This window comes from Humulus lupulus, chromosome 8, assembly GCF_963169125.1.
Source record: "Humulus lupulus chromosome 8, drHumLupu1.1, whole genome shotgun sequence".
Taxonomy (NCBI): Eukaryota; Viridiplantae; Streptophyta; class Magnoliopsida; order Rosales; family Cannabaceae; genus Humulus; species Humulus lupulus.
The window spans coordinates 155,453,105-155,467,925 of NC_084800.1; the positions used below are offsets into that span (position 1 = coordinate 155,453,105).

General features: G+C 43.6%; 1 protein-coding gene across 1 annotated transcript; it reads left to right on the top strand.

Annotated features, from left to right (window-relative positions):
• The first annotated feature begins 218 nt into the window (after window positions 1–218).
• On the top strand, window positions 219–923 carry LOC133796182 (secreted RxLR effector protein 161-like). Its single transcript, XM_062233662.1, has one exon. The coding sequence runs from the start codon at window positions 219–221 to the stop codon at window positions 921–923; it is 705 nt and encodes a 234-aa protein (XP_062089646.1).
• Window positions 924–14,821: the final 13,898 nt, after the last annotated feature.

The following is a 14,821-nucleotide window of genomic DNA, read 5'->3' on the forward strand; positions in this document are numbered from 1 at the left end:
TCAAACATACTAATGGAATCTTTATTGCTCTTTTAGTGTATGTAGATGATGTGATCATAGCTAGCACCAATCTAGCTGAAGTGGAGGTATTAAAGGCAAGATTAAATGCTAGATTCAAGCTGAAAGATCTTGGTAACTTATGGTAATTTCTTGGTTTAGAATTAGCTAGATCTGAAAAAGGAATTTTTATATCTCAAAGGCCATATGCATTGCAGATAATGGATGATTTTGGATATTTGGGCTGCGAACCTATTAATACTCCCATGGGACCGAACTTGAAATTAAGTCAAGAATTTGGTGAGTTACTTGATAACCCTCAGCTGTATAGAAAGATGATTGGGAAGCTGCAATATTTGACAATAACCAAACCCGATTTGTCTTACTCTGTAAACAAATTGAGCCAATTCCTTGCTACACCTCGAATTCCTCATATGCAAGCAGCTCAACGATTTCTTCAGTATGTTAAAGAGTGTCATGGTTTGAGGCTTTTATTTCCAGCAAGTTCAGAGGTTAAGCTAAAGGCTTATACAGATTCAGATAGAGTAGCAAGTCAAGACACTAGACGGTCTACTGCAGGTTTTTGTGTATTTCTTGGACACTCATTGATATCCTGGAAAAGTAAAACGCAACAAACGATTTCACACTCTTTAGCTGAAGTCGAGTACAGAGCAATGGAAAATGCCACTTGTGAGGTTGTTTGGTTAATTTCTGTATTGAAGGAACTAAAACAAGTTCATGAAGAACCAGTCGAATTATATTGTGACAACCAAGGTGCTTTATACATTATACGTCCTAAAATTCAACACGAGTCTTTTAGTCAGCTTGGATACAGCTGGCTAGCCCAGAACTGTAATAAACGATCCACAAGTCTATATTTCCTCTGTAAAGGTAGCACGATTCCCCAGGTAAATAGCATGAGCTGATGAATATAAAGCGATAGGCATGAACTAGGAATGTTTATAAAGCATAGCACTCGAGATACGAGCTAATGCTACACTCAGCTCGGGCTGCGCTAGAGATCTGCCGCTTCTCTGGATCTTTATAAAGCTGGATACATTATATAGACGTGCATGGTCAGACATTACATGTCCACAAATCCCTGAAATCCCAGACACGTAATATAATCGCGAGTGATCAAACATCACATGTCCTATTATCCCTGATAACCCATGATTAGTTTTACCTAATTATTAAACCATACGTTAGGATAAATTGTAATATTTATCCTTAGTGTGAGATAGGTCACACGAGGGATTTGGATTCATGTGATGACCCCAATGCCTATCCAGGGATATTCTCTATAAAAACTATGACCTGAGATAGGGAGAGGGGGGTTGTTTTTCTCTGTAATGCAAAAACTCTGTCAAAATTTAGAGAGAGATAAACTGTAATAATACAGACTCGTGGACTAGGGGGATTTTAACCTTCAAACCATGTAAAAAGGGACGAGTGTTCTTGATATTTCGTCATTTCTAGTGTTTTGAAGTATCATTTTCTTGTTATGGTTTACCATTAAGCACTAATTCATCCATTACTACAAAAAAGGCTTTTTAGGACCTGCGGGGCGCGAGTCCTCTATTTGAGAGCCTTAAAAACTAAGGTTTTTTAGGACTCGCAGCGAGTCGTAAAAAATCTCGTCGAGTGCCTTTAAGTAAGTTTTTAGGACTCGCGTTGTGAGTCCTAAAAGAATGTTTTTGCGAGTCCTAAAAAAATCTTATTTTCAATTTTTAAAAAATTAATTAATAGCCAAAGCTCCTGCCGAAGTTCCAACATTAATGGCAGCGCCACCACCCCACGGTGGTGGTTCGAGAAAATGATCAATCCTTTAGTGGGTTATGATGCCCAAAGCACAAGGAATGCATTGGTGGTGTTCGTTTGGGTCGTGGTGGCTCGAGGCGGTTGGAAAACACTCGGAAGAGTTTGGGAAAAATAGCACAACCGTAACTTAAAACGAATTTAGGCGACAGAGGGTGCACATGAGGGGCTGGGCTCGCGGGGGTCGAAGGTCGCCGACCTTCTGCGTCCATTGCGCCAGCGCATGTAGGAGGGGGGTGGCCGGAGCGCCGTCGTCCGTGGCTTGGTTGTGGAGTTCATGAGAGCGAGAGAGAGATAGAGATAGAGAGAGAAATGGGGGAAGAGAGTAAGGAGAGAAAGAGAGAGAATGGGATGTTGTGTTATATTTTTCTTTGTGAAGTAATAAATAGTAAAATTTTAGTTAAAAAAATAGGAGAGAATTTTAAATTTTTTAAAATTCAAACTTTTAGGACACATAAGTTTTTAGGACTCGCAATGCGAGTCCTAAAAATATTCTCATAATTTTAGTTAAAAAAAATTGGAGGGAATTTGAAATTTTTTAAAATTAAATTTTTTAGAACACACATAAGTCTTTAGGACTCGCAATGTGAGTCCTAAAAACATTCATTTAGGACTCGCAAACATTCCTCTAATTTTAGTTAAAAAAATTGGAGGGAATTTGACATTTTTTAAAATTCAAATGTCAAACATAAGTTTTGCGAGTCCAAAAAGCATTATTTTAGGACTCGCTATACGAGTCCTAAAAACATTCTTGTAATTTTAGTTAAAAAGCTTGGAGGGAATTTGAAATTTTTAAAATTCAAATTTTTAGGACACACATAAGTTTTTAGGACTCGCAATTTTAGTTGAAAAAAATTGGAGGGAATTTGAAATTTTTTAAAATTCAAACTTTTAGGACACGCATAAGTTTTTAGGACTCGCAATGTTAGTCCTAAAATCTGCGAGTCCTAAAAAGTCTAGGAGGTCTTTGTTTAAAAAAAAACTCAAACTTTTAGGACACACATAGTTTTTAGGACTCACTCCGCAAGCCCTAAAAGAAATTCTATAAAGATTCGCAACACGAGTCCTAAAAAGTCCAGGAGTTTGTTTTTAGGACTCGCACCTGGGTGAGTGCCCTAAACAAGTGTCCTAAAAGGGTGTTTTTGTAGTAGTGATCCCAGCTATTTTCATAATTCATTGTTGGCGAAAAATCGCGTCAACAGTTTGGTGCTTTCATAGAGAGCTGCAGATTAGTGCTATTGTGAAAGATTTAGATCAAAATTCATCATGGTGGTTACTCACTCGAGAAACGATGATGAAACGGATCAACATGGTGGGCAGGAGGCTCACCATACTGCTGTTTCCGATGGGCAAAACCATGAGATCCAGCAACGGTAAGGAAAACAACCGACGGGCCACGGCGACACTGGGAGTTCAGCGTCATTACCGCCAAATCCGAACCCGGATTACTTGACTGCGATAGAGTTGGAAAGCATGTAGTTAAGGAGCCATTTGGACAAAGAAAACAAGCAAATCGAGGAGGTTTTGGCTCGGCTACCCCTCTTTCAACCGAAGTTAATGTCAGAAAAAGGCAAGGTGGAACTCATAAGTCCCACCGGGATAGACGACCCAGGCCAAGTCGGTCGGTTAGAACCTCGACCCCGAGTTCTATGCCCATGGCGCAAGATCACCAATAAATTCCGTTTGATGACCCTCCCAGGGGCCATCGGCAAGTCGTCCGGTCGGTTAAGACCTCAACCCTAAGTTTAGTACAACTGTCTAATGTGCCTGAAAGCACCCATGGGAACCCACACAGAAGGTCTAGGGCAAGCTCGCATAGACAGCATGTTCCAGTCGACCCTCCTGCGTTACAATCAGATTGCCAGACACAGAGAGTTAGAAATGGCGGAGCAGAGCGACCGCGAGTTAATTTCATACATTCTGACAAGACAAGAATTGCCTCGCCAATTAGGCATCCCCTGTCGCCCATAAGGCATCCTAAGCCACCTCGTTCTACGTGAAACATTCCTACCTATGGGAACAGTAGGAGAAATTCTCCTCCCCTTGCCCCTGCTTATGCCCCACGGGCATGAGGAAATATCCCAGATCCTCATCCTCAACCGCGAGCTCTAAGTTTCTCTAATGGAAGTTATTGGACGGAGGGCCGTCGAAGTGGTAGGAACAGTGCAGATTTGAGAAATCAGCTGAGTTCGGCTCAGAGCCCTCAAGTTGATCCACACACCGATCTACGAGATCACCTAAATTCACAAAGGAGAAATCTAGCTCGCGATGGAGTCAGTGGCACTCACCACGAGAAAGGTCCTTCCAAAGTACATGATAATGGGAATGTCCCACCAAACCAAGCTCAAACTTGGAGGGACAATAACTCGCCAAACACGTACGACTGAATGGGAGCTGTTGAACAACCCCATAACAACCAGGGAACCAAGGACCAAACCCTCAAAAGGTTAGCCCAGATGGAGGAGTTAATGAAAAGCCTCATTTGAGAGAAGGAAAAAGACTAATGACTCTGGAGATGAGCTCGAACTTTTCGCCCCAAACATCGTAGCAACAATATACCCGCCGGGTTTCAGAATGCCCTATCTGTCAAAATTCGATGGAAATGGAGATCCATCTGACCACTCGAGAATGTTCAACACCTTGATAATGGCCCACAATATTGGACTCGAGCTAAGGTGCCTGGTATTCCCCTCGACTCTGGTCGGGCCGGCTAGACAATGGTTCAAACAGTACAAGAAACATTCTATCAGCTATTGGAAAAGTTTCTACGTTGATTTCAAGAGGGCATTCCGGGCTTCTTAGGCGGCTCGCATTAAGGTGGACTCCCTCAAAAATGTAAAGCAGCAGCCCGGAGAGCCTCTAAAAACGTATCTGAGTAGGTGTGCCAATGTTGTTTAACGAGCTAGAGACACAGATGAAAGTTCTAAGCTAATGGCGATGAGAACAAGAATTCTCGTTGGGGCCGACCTATGGCAAGAACTCCAAAGAAAGGGGGTGAACACCGTGGATGAGTTCCTGAACAAGGCATCAAGGTGGATCAACTTGGAAGAAGCTCGAGCTTCCATTGCAGGAACCAGCCAAGTCCCTACCTAGCCCGTTGGAGCGGTAACGGATGTTGCAGCTACGACTCAAACCGTTACCTAGAATAGCCAAGGGAGAAGTAACAAAAGGAAGGGAAATGGTGAGGGCGGTCAGAGCGGTTTAAAGAAAAACAAGCCCATGGAGAAGTTTAAGTCGATCTATACGACTTATGTTGAGCTCACGGATACTAGAGAGCACATTTTCCTAACGAATTCTGCTTGCCTTCCATGGAAGAAGCCATAGCCTTTAAAAAATCAAAGGGAGAAGGAAGAGATCGAGACACTCATCAGGGCAGGACCTTTGGCTCAGTATGCCCGAAACTGAATAACTCCCGGTCAGCTCGCGGGACAAAACATTCCACCAGCTCCGGAGGCCCCAGCAAATCAGACCAGAGCTCAGGTGAATCAGGATACCCCTCCTCCAATAATAGGGGGAGAGATAACAACCATCTCCGGAGGCCCTCATCTGGCCGACACAAGCAGAGATGCCCAAAAGAGATACATCAATGAGCCTAGATCTCATAATGGAGTTGAGTTTGTCCCGGGGTAACGTTTGTCTAAACAACAACGATTGGAAAAATAATCAATCAACTTTACTAAAGAAGATGCTAGCCATGTCCAATTCGCACCTAACGATCCTCTAGTCATAACCGTCTAGCTTGCAAATTGGAGGGTTAGGAGGACACTAGTGGATAATTGAAGTTCTGTGAACCTACTATTCAGGTTCACATTAAAAATGGGATTGTCCGTAACTGAGCTGAAAGTAATCTCCATGATGCTATATGGGTTTTCTGGTGAGGGATCGGCAGCTATCGGAACAATCAAGTTAGTGATACCCCTAGGTGATGGACCACAGATTGTCTCCAAGCTTCTCAAGTTTGTGGTTGTCGATTTTCTGATCGCATACAATGCAATTTCAGGCCGACCTACGTTGATGGAATTCGAAGCCATAACATCTGTCCGCCACCTTGTGATCAAGTTCCTCTCATCTGCGAGAATATGCACTGTCTGAGGCGATTACCTTGCTGCCAGGGAATGCTACATCATTTCCATGAAGGGAAAATCACAACCCGGGCAGCAAACGATGGCCATACAACACGAAGGCGAGGAGTCCCAGGAAATAAGGGCTGCTCCTGGAATGGAAGAACCTTAGCAAGCCAGTGGCAGGGGTACTTGTAACGCCCTGGTTACCCCAGAACAGTTACGGTGAATGGTGGACCGGAAATTTGACCCGCTACCCGAGTCCTTTGGTCAAAAACATGCTCTAAGTGTAATTAACAGGTTAAGGTGAAAAACTACTAAAAAAGAAATGGATATTTTAATTACAAACTGCTTTGCAGAGCTAATCAAAATGTTTACAAGTTGTTCTCAGTACAAAATAGTCATTACTTCTTTAAATTTACAACTCTGCCGACCTAAGCGGCAAAAATAGGGTAAACCCCCTAGTTCCTCTGAGAACGCCTTGACCGTGGTGGTCAAGCGGCCCCATATGTACACATCACCACCTAAGCTCTCCACTCAAGGCTGGGTGAGCTTTTCTTTCCCTTTACCTGCATCACATAGCACCCATGAGCCAAGGCCCAGCAAGAAAAGCATAATAAAACATGATATAATATCAACAATGATTGTAATAACCATTCAGGACCAACAGTCCAAATAAATAGGTGACAGTCACAAAAGTCACTAATATGGGGACAGCACCCTTTAGCCATGTGACGATAGGATCATCAAGCTTAACTGATAAGAGAACCTTTCATAAGTTTGAATATGATAGGTGTATGGTGAATAACTTTGGAATAGCGTTCCCGAGCCATGTGACAAACAGTCACCGGGGCCATATGCCCTGGCTCTGAATAACTGGTCTTAGACAAGACAAGCGCTTATAAGTTCATCGACCTTAGGGTTGGTCCAGTGTTAGTTCCCTAGAGCCATTCAACACTGATATCGATTAGATCTAATCTTCATTTGGCTCGACGTTCATGACGCTATGCCATTTCTGACTCTTAGGTCAGTGTCCCTGACTAGTCAGTGCCATATACAGGTAATTAACATTCACTATCATTTAATATGCAATCCATGTCCACATTTATCAATCAACATGCCTCAATACCAAACTCGCATGTCACATATACACAGGGTGCAGTTTTCTTACCTCAGGTTCGAGCGAGAAATATACTAAGGACGACCCCTGAGAACGATCAATCTTTTAGTTCCTTAGCGGTTACCTAATCACAAACAATGATAACCTCCATTAATGAGAATCCACATGAATAGGGTCTTAACCTAAGCACCACTCTCGGGACCTTGAAACATGCCCACACGGTGAGTAGATTCGATCCCGGGCTTTAAGGATTGAAACTCCAAGTCAAAAACCCTTAAAAACACTCAAAACGAGACTTAGAAGGTACAGGGTAGCGCTACAGCGCTCAACCCCTAGCGCCCCAGCGCTATACTCAGAACCACCAATATGCCAAAAAGCCTCCTGAGGAGCACTGTAGCGCCCTAGGGTGGGCGCTATAGCGCTACCTCCAGACCAAATCTCCCCTGAACCGACCTTCTTCAACTCCTTCGATTCTAACCCGATTCCCAAGCTTCCAAATCCCATTCTTGATGCCAAATGAACCCAAAAACCATCCTAACACACCCCAAACATCACAAGCATAGGAACCCTAGCCAAAACTCCCAACAAAACCAAGAATTCACCCTAGAAATCTCAACTGCAAAATAAAGCCAAAACAGGGCAAACCAGAGAATTTCATGGTTAGAAACTTACCCAAAGCTCAGCTTATGATGCTCTTCAATGGTGGAACACACTCCTAAACTTCCAAGGCTTGCTTCCCAAGATGGAATCCTCAAGATTTCAAAAACCACAAAGAAAGGTGAAGAGAAGAAGGTACGGGAGAACTCTTAAGCATGCTCTGTTTTTCAATTTCTTCTTTCAGCCAACACTAAGTATATCTATCCTAGGGGTGAAATGTCCATTTTACCCCTAGGTCAATTAACAGTTTCTAAAGGCTCCCAAGGGCATATTTGGTACTCTCCTCCTATCTCGTTAATCATAATTAACGCTCTCCAATTCCCGCTATTCTCAATAATCTCAAACACCAATAATTCACATCCCGTTACCCTTTAATACCCGGTAATGCTCTAATCATTAAAAATTACCCCGAGACTCAACCCAAGCCCCGGTCTTAAACCTGTTGTGACTAAACCGCTAACCAATATTCCAAGATCGTCTCATGTCGAATAGCTCGAACAAACCCACATCATAATGTGGTCTCAACACATATCACCGACATGCATACAATTATACAATTATACCCTCAGTGGGCCAAATTACCACCACACCCCTATAATTAAAATGTGGACCCGCATGCTTGTATTAAACATCATATTTTAATATAATTCACATATACATGCATAATATCATTTACTGGCATAATTAAGCAAGTACGGCCCTCCCGGCCTACTAATCCCGCCATTAAACCGCATCAGAGAATTCGGGGCATTACAGTACTACCTTGAGTGATGATATCAATCTGCGAGTAGGCAAAGATAGATCTGAGCTCTGAGCTATTGAAGATCTCAAAGAAGTAAACATCGATCCCAGAAATGCATCGAGAGTTGTTAAGCTCAGGAAAAATCTTGGCAATGACAGGAAGGCGGAGATAATAAATTTTTTACAAGGAAATCTACATGTTTTCACCTGGTCTCATGAAGACATGGTAGGGATAAGCTCGAGTGTGATCATGCACACCCTGAACTTGGATAAAAGTGTGCCTGCGAAATCCCAAAACAGAGGCATCTAGGTCCAACCCGAGTTGAGGCCCTGGAAGAAGAAGTAGCTCGGCTATTAAAATTCGGGTTTATTCATGAGGCTAAATATCTAATCCAGGTCGCCAATCCAGTTCTGATCCCAAAGCCAAATGGAAAGTGGCGGACTTGCATCGATTTCACCGACCTAAACAAAACTTGTCCTAAGGATTGCTTCCCATTGCCAATAATTGATCAGTTGGTGGATGCCACTGCAGGGCATGAGCTCATGTCCTTCATGGATGTGTATTCTGGGTATAACCAGATCGTGATGAACCCTGCAGACCAGGATCATACTAGCTTTATGACTCCAATGAATGTTTACTGTTATAAAGTTATGCCCTTTGGGCTGAAGAACGCTGGGGCTACCTACCAGTGATTGGTCAACAGAATGTTCGCTGATCAGATCGGGAAAAAAATGGGAAGTGTATGTTGATGATATGCTGGTAAAATCTAAGACTGCTGATAACCATGTTCCTGATATGAAGGAATGTTTTGAGATCTTAAGGAGATATAACATGAGGTTGAATCCCCAGAAGTGTACCTTCAGAGTGGCATCTGGAAAGTTTCTGGGATTCAGAGTCAACACAAGGGGGATAGAGGACAAAATCAGATCGTTATTAGAAATACCTTTGTCCAGGTCACGTAAAGATGTCCATTGTCTGACTGGAAGAGTGGCAGCCCTTAATTGGTTCATTTCTAAATCCACTGACAAGTGCCTGCCATTCTATAACCTGCTCTGAGGAAATAAGAAGTTTGAATGGACTGAGGAGTGCGAGCAGGCATTTCTAAATCTAAAAACACATTTGGCCGAGCCACCAGTATTTTCTAAACCAGACGCGGGGGAGCCTCTTTTCCTTTATTTGGCTGTTACGGAAAATGCAGCCAGTGCCGTGCTGGTCTGGGAAGAAGACTGGGTTCAAAAATCAGTATACTATATAAGCAAAAGACTTCTCGGAGCTAAATCGCAGTATCCCTTAATGGAAAAGATGGCGTTCTGCCTTATTCTAGCCTCCAGGAAGCTTAGGTCGTACTTCCAATCCCATTCAATCCACATCATGACCGTCCAACCTTTAAGGTAGGTATTGCAGAAACCTGAAGCATCGGGAAGCCTCTTAAAATGGGCAATCGAACTTAGCTAGTTCAAAATACTGTACATACCACGGACTACGATCAAAAGCCAAGCCCTAGCTGATTTCATGCTTGAATGCATCGGATTTCAGGAAGAGCTTTTGAGAGAACCGCTACAGGCATTATCCAGAATATTCATGGACGGTTCATCCAACGAGAACGGTTCCGGAGCTGGGATCATATTGATCTCTCTAGAAGGGCATCGATTGCGCTATAGTTCAGGTTTGAGGCATCCAACAACGAAGTTGAATACGAAGCTTTGTTGGCTGGGCTTAGAGTGGCAAAGGAATTGAAGTACAGGGCCGTCTAGTGCTATAGTCATTCCCAGCTCATGGTAAACCAAGTGTCAGGGGAATACCAGGCATGGGGGGCCAAGATGGAAGCTTACCGTGGAAAGTGATGAAAGAGCTATCAAAATTTGAATATGGCCTCATCGAGCAGAATGCAAACACTGATGCTTTGGCAAGACTCGCTACCTCCAAAGAAGCCGAGACTCTGAGCATAGTACCGATAGAATTCTTGGAGAGCCCAAGCATGGCAGGAAGCACGATGGAGGTCGAGACGATGGACATTAGGCCAACCTGGATGACCCCCATAGTTGAGTATCTTACAATAGGGAAGTTTCCTAATGAATGAAAAGATGCGAGGAGGATACTCTATCAAGCTCCAAGGTATACACTCATGGATGGAGCTTTGTACCAACGTGGCCATTCCTTGCCTCTTCTACGATGTGTTCTGCCAGAGGAGGCCAAAATTGTTTTACAGGAGGTGCATGAAGGCTTCTTTGGGGATCATTCTGGGGGGAAAAATTGGCCTTAAAAATATTAAGGCAGGGATATTATTGGCCCACTTTATTACAGGATTCCATCTCCTATGTCCGAAAGTGTGACAAATGCCAGCGGTTTGCCACAGTCGCCCGTGCTCCACCAGTTGAACTAAAAATGATCTCATCCCCATGGTCATTTGCAGTATGGGTAATTGATTTAATAGGAACTTTCCCATGGGAAAAGGATGAGTTCGCTATGCGGTGGTAGCCATTGATTATTTCACGAAGTGGGCAGAAGCCGATCCCCTGGCCACAATCACCTCAAAAAGAGTCTTCAATTTTGTAGTCAAGAATATTGTGTGCCGATTCGGACTGCCCAAGAAGATTGTATCGGATAATGGAACTCAATTTGATAGTGATCTCTTCACCTTGTTCTGTGAGAGGCACGACATAATTAAAAGTTTCTCTTCGGTTGCCTACCCACAAGCCAATGGGCAGGCCGAGGTCGTGAATAAGACCCTAAAAGCAAGCCTTAAGAAAAGGTTAGATGAGGACAAGGGAGTCTATCTTGAGCAACTCCCGCAGGTACTATGGGCGTACTAAACCTCCCACCGAACTTCTATGGGGTACACCCCTTTCTCCCTAACTTTCGGAAGTGAGGCCCTCATTCCCATTGAAACAAAGATAACCACGCACAGGCTCCCAACATTCAACCAGGAGCGGAATGATGAGTTTCTCAGTGCATCTCTCGACCTAATTGATGAAAAATGAGAGGATTCGCAGCTACAGCTCGCACATTACCAGCAAAAAATCACTCGTTATTTTAATTCCAAGGTCAGGGCGTATCTTTGGTTTGGGTGACCTGGTACTCCGTAGGGTCTTTTTAGCAAACAAGGTCCCCAAAGACGGTGCTTTAGGTCCGAGCTGGGAAGGACCCTATCAAATAGCGGAGGTCGTACATGAGCGAACCTTCAAATTACCTAGAATTCTATGCACCTAAAGAAGTATTATCAATGATGATACCACCCGTTTATGTAAGGCTTAGTTATAAAAGTTGTTTGCTTAAGAAATAAAGGAATCATTTTGTATCTCTTGTCTTTCATATAGTTTCGTTTATGTATTAGTTGGTGTGATAGCGTTTTTCCGAAGCAACTAAGAAAGTTCACTTTCTGATTACTTGGGGGGCATACAACCCTAGAAGGACCAAAACTTGGAAGCTAGAGCAATTGATTAACCGAGGTTTTTCTTTTGGGAAAACACGAGGTTTCAATGAATCTAGCACGAACTAAGTTCTAAATCATTAAAGATCCTGGATATAACCAGGTACAAAACTATCCTGGATACAACCAGGTCCAAAACACAAAAGTTAGTAAAATTGATTAACCAATGTTTTTTGCAAAAAACACAAGGTGTCAATAAACCTAGCACGAACTGAGTTTTAAACCATTTAAAACTACTAGATATGACCAGGTCCAAGACTTAGAAGTTAGCAGAATTGAAAATCCGATGGCTTCCTTAGAAGCTCGGGATAATAATAAAACCTAACAAGAACTAAGTTTGGAATATTCAAAATCCCGGATATAACCGGGTCCAAGGCCTGATACTTAACAGGTAGGATAAAAATCAACAATAATTTTGGTTATAACCAAAATCAAAGTATCTATCCCGATCTAAAAGTCAATTCCTAAGATTTTTGATGTGCAAGTCATAAACATAAGAAACAATCAAGGAAAAGACATAGATAAAAAAAAGTAGATATTAGAATTATAAATAAATTGTCTCGAGGAAAATAACCTCGCACCGGGCCAAACAACAAATGTTTACAAAAAGAAGAAGAAGAAGAAATACATATAAAATCAAGCCCCTTCAGGGCGTTCTGAGGATGTGACCTCCTTGACCTCCTGCTCGCCCTCAGTAGAAGCTTCCCCGATCTCAGACTGATCTTGTTGGATCTGAGCCTTGAACTTCTCGAGGTATGGATCCCACACCTCAGAAGCTAGGAAAGAGAAGTTTCCGTCTCGGTTGAAGGCCCAACAATGGTACAACATGCTTTCCACGGAGGTTAACGAGGCCGCCTTCTCCTCCTTAGCAGCAGTCTCAGCCTCCAATTGCTTGGCTTTGGCCTCCGCATTCTCGGTTTGCAGAGCAGCCAAGGTGGCCTTTGCAGCCTGCTCGCCCTCTTGAGACGCTGCAAGAGCAGTTCTAAGGGTAGTCTGGGCAGCAGTCAAGGATAAGGAAAAAAGAGTATGTTTCCTCCTGCAAAAAGTAAGGAAGAAAGTTAGACATTCACTGGGATAAAAGCAAAAGAGTATGTTTGGCTAAGGAAAGTTTGCTTACGGTAAGGTTCTCCGCCAGCGCGGACTCCATGACATTCTCTGGGCTCCTCTCCTCGATCACCCTCAGGTCCTTCGGATTGGCCTTGTAAAAATGCTCCACCGTATGGTTAGCCTTCTCATAGAGAATCCCCCGAAAGGTGTACGAGATCTTCTCTAGGTCCTGGGCATTGACCTGAATGCGTACAGTGGCGGCGGGGATGATAGGTGCTGGGGGATCAGCTTGTGATGCCTGATCCCGAGTAGAGGTGGGTAGAAACTGAGGAGGAGGCGGAGGCAGACCTCTTTTCTCCTAAGCAGCAACAACTGGAGCTGTCAAGCTCTAGCCTTTCCCCTTAGTTGGGGATTAGGAGGTCGTCCCTACCGTAAGGGGCACATTCTTTGCTATAAACTGGGGCTTTGTAACGAGTGGCCCCAAGCTTGATTTTCCCTCCTGGAAAATCGTGCAGATGTCGGGAACACCTGGTTATGCCATCTCCTCGCCTAAAAAAGAGAGGGAAGGATGTTAAAATACATACAAAGTCATCCGTTTAAATCAAATGTGTATACATGTATACGGTATAACAAAAAGTCCTACCCTCCAAGCTAGAGGAGGAGTCTATCGCCACAACCTTCAGCCTCGTAACTGTTATAGGAGAGAGGGAGCCTAAGTCTACAACTTCTTGGATTACGGGAGGTTCCGGCTCAGGTTCTATCTCGGGGTTGGACTCCTCTACGTATTTCCTAAGTCCAGGGGCAAGGATACCCTGGAGCAGAGAGGGCCACGACCTAAAGTTGGTTCCAGACTCTTCAAAAAAGATCGACCTAAAGGATAGGGTGTTGTCTACAACTACGGTGCCTTTAGGATGGCCCATGTCATGACGTAACACTAAATGATCCATGCACTGAAGTAGGGTTATGTTACGGTCAGGATCATTGGGGTGACGATGGACAAGCTCATTTGGATTAAACTTAACTAACCTAAGGTCGGCGACAACCCTTTCTAAGTCCCTATAGGGGTATGGGTTACCTTGGCCAGAGGGGATGGTTGCTGCCCCTGATGAAGATTGCTCTACATCAGGGTCATGAGCAGCCTCGGGAGCTCGCCTCTTCCGCACGAGAGGTACCTCGTCTCCTTCTTGCTCCTTGCCTTCATTGGCACTAGCACCCCCTTTGGGGATTGGCAGGAGATCGCAGACTACTGTGAAGTTAGCCCGTGTTCTTCTCAAGGCCAAAGTCTGGCCTTTAGTAACTAACTTACACGCCAACATTGTGTCGTTGGACATGAGTTGGCGGTAATCCTTCTCGCTAGCTAGAAGCATCGATAGAGTATCATACTGACCCCGAGGGTCACAGATTTGGCCGTCCTCACAAAACTGGCTGCATGAAAATACTACTCAGTTAGTGTAATGCCCCGAATTCTCCGATGTATTTAACGGCGTGAACAGTAGGCCGGGAGGGCCGTACTTGCTTAATTATGTTATTAATTGATAAAATGCACGTATATGTTGATTATATTATGATATGATGTGAAATGCATGCATGTGAGTCCATATTTGTTATTACAGGGGTGTGATGGTAATTTGGCCCGTTGAGGGTAAATTGATTATTTATTCGCATGTTGGTGATATAATTTGAGACGACATTATGATGTGGGTTTGTTCGAGCCATTTGACATGAGACGATCAAGGAATGTTTAATGTCGGTTTTGTCATAACGGGCTTAAGCTCGGGGCTCGGGGTGAGTCTCGGGGTGTTTTAATGATTAGAGTGTTACCGGGCATTAAAGGGTAACGGGATGTGAATTATTGGTGTTTGAGGATGTTGAGATTAGCGAGAAAAGGGAAGTGTTAATTATGATTAACGGGATTGGTGGAAAGTACCAAAATTGCCCTTGGGTTGGCT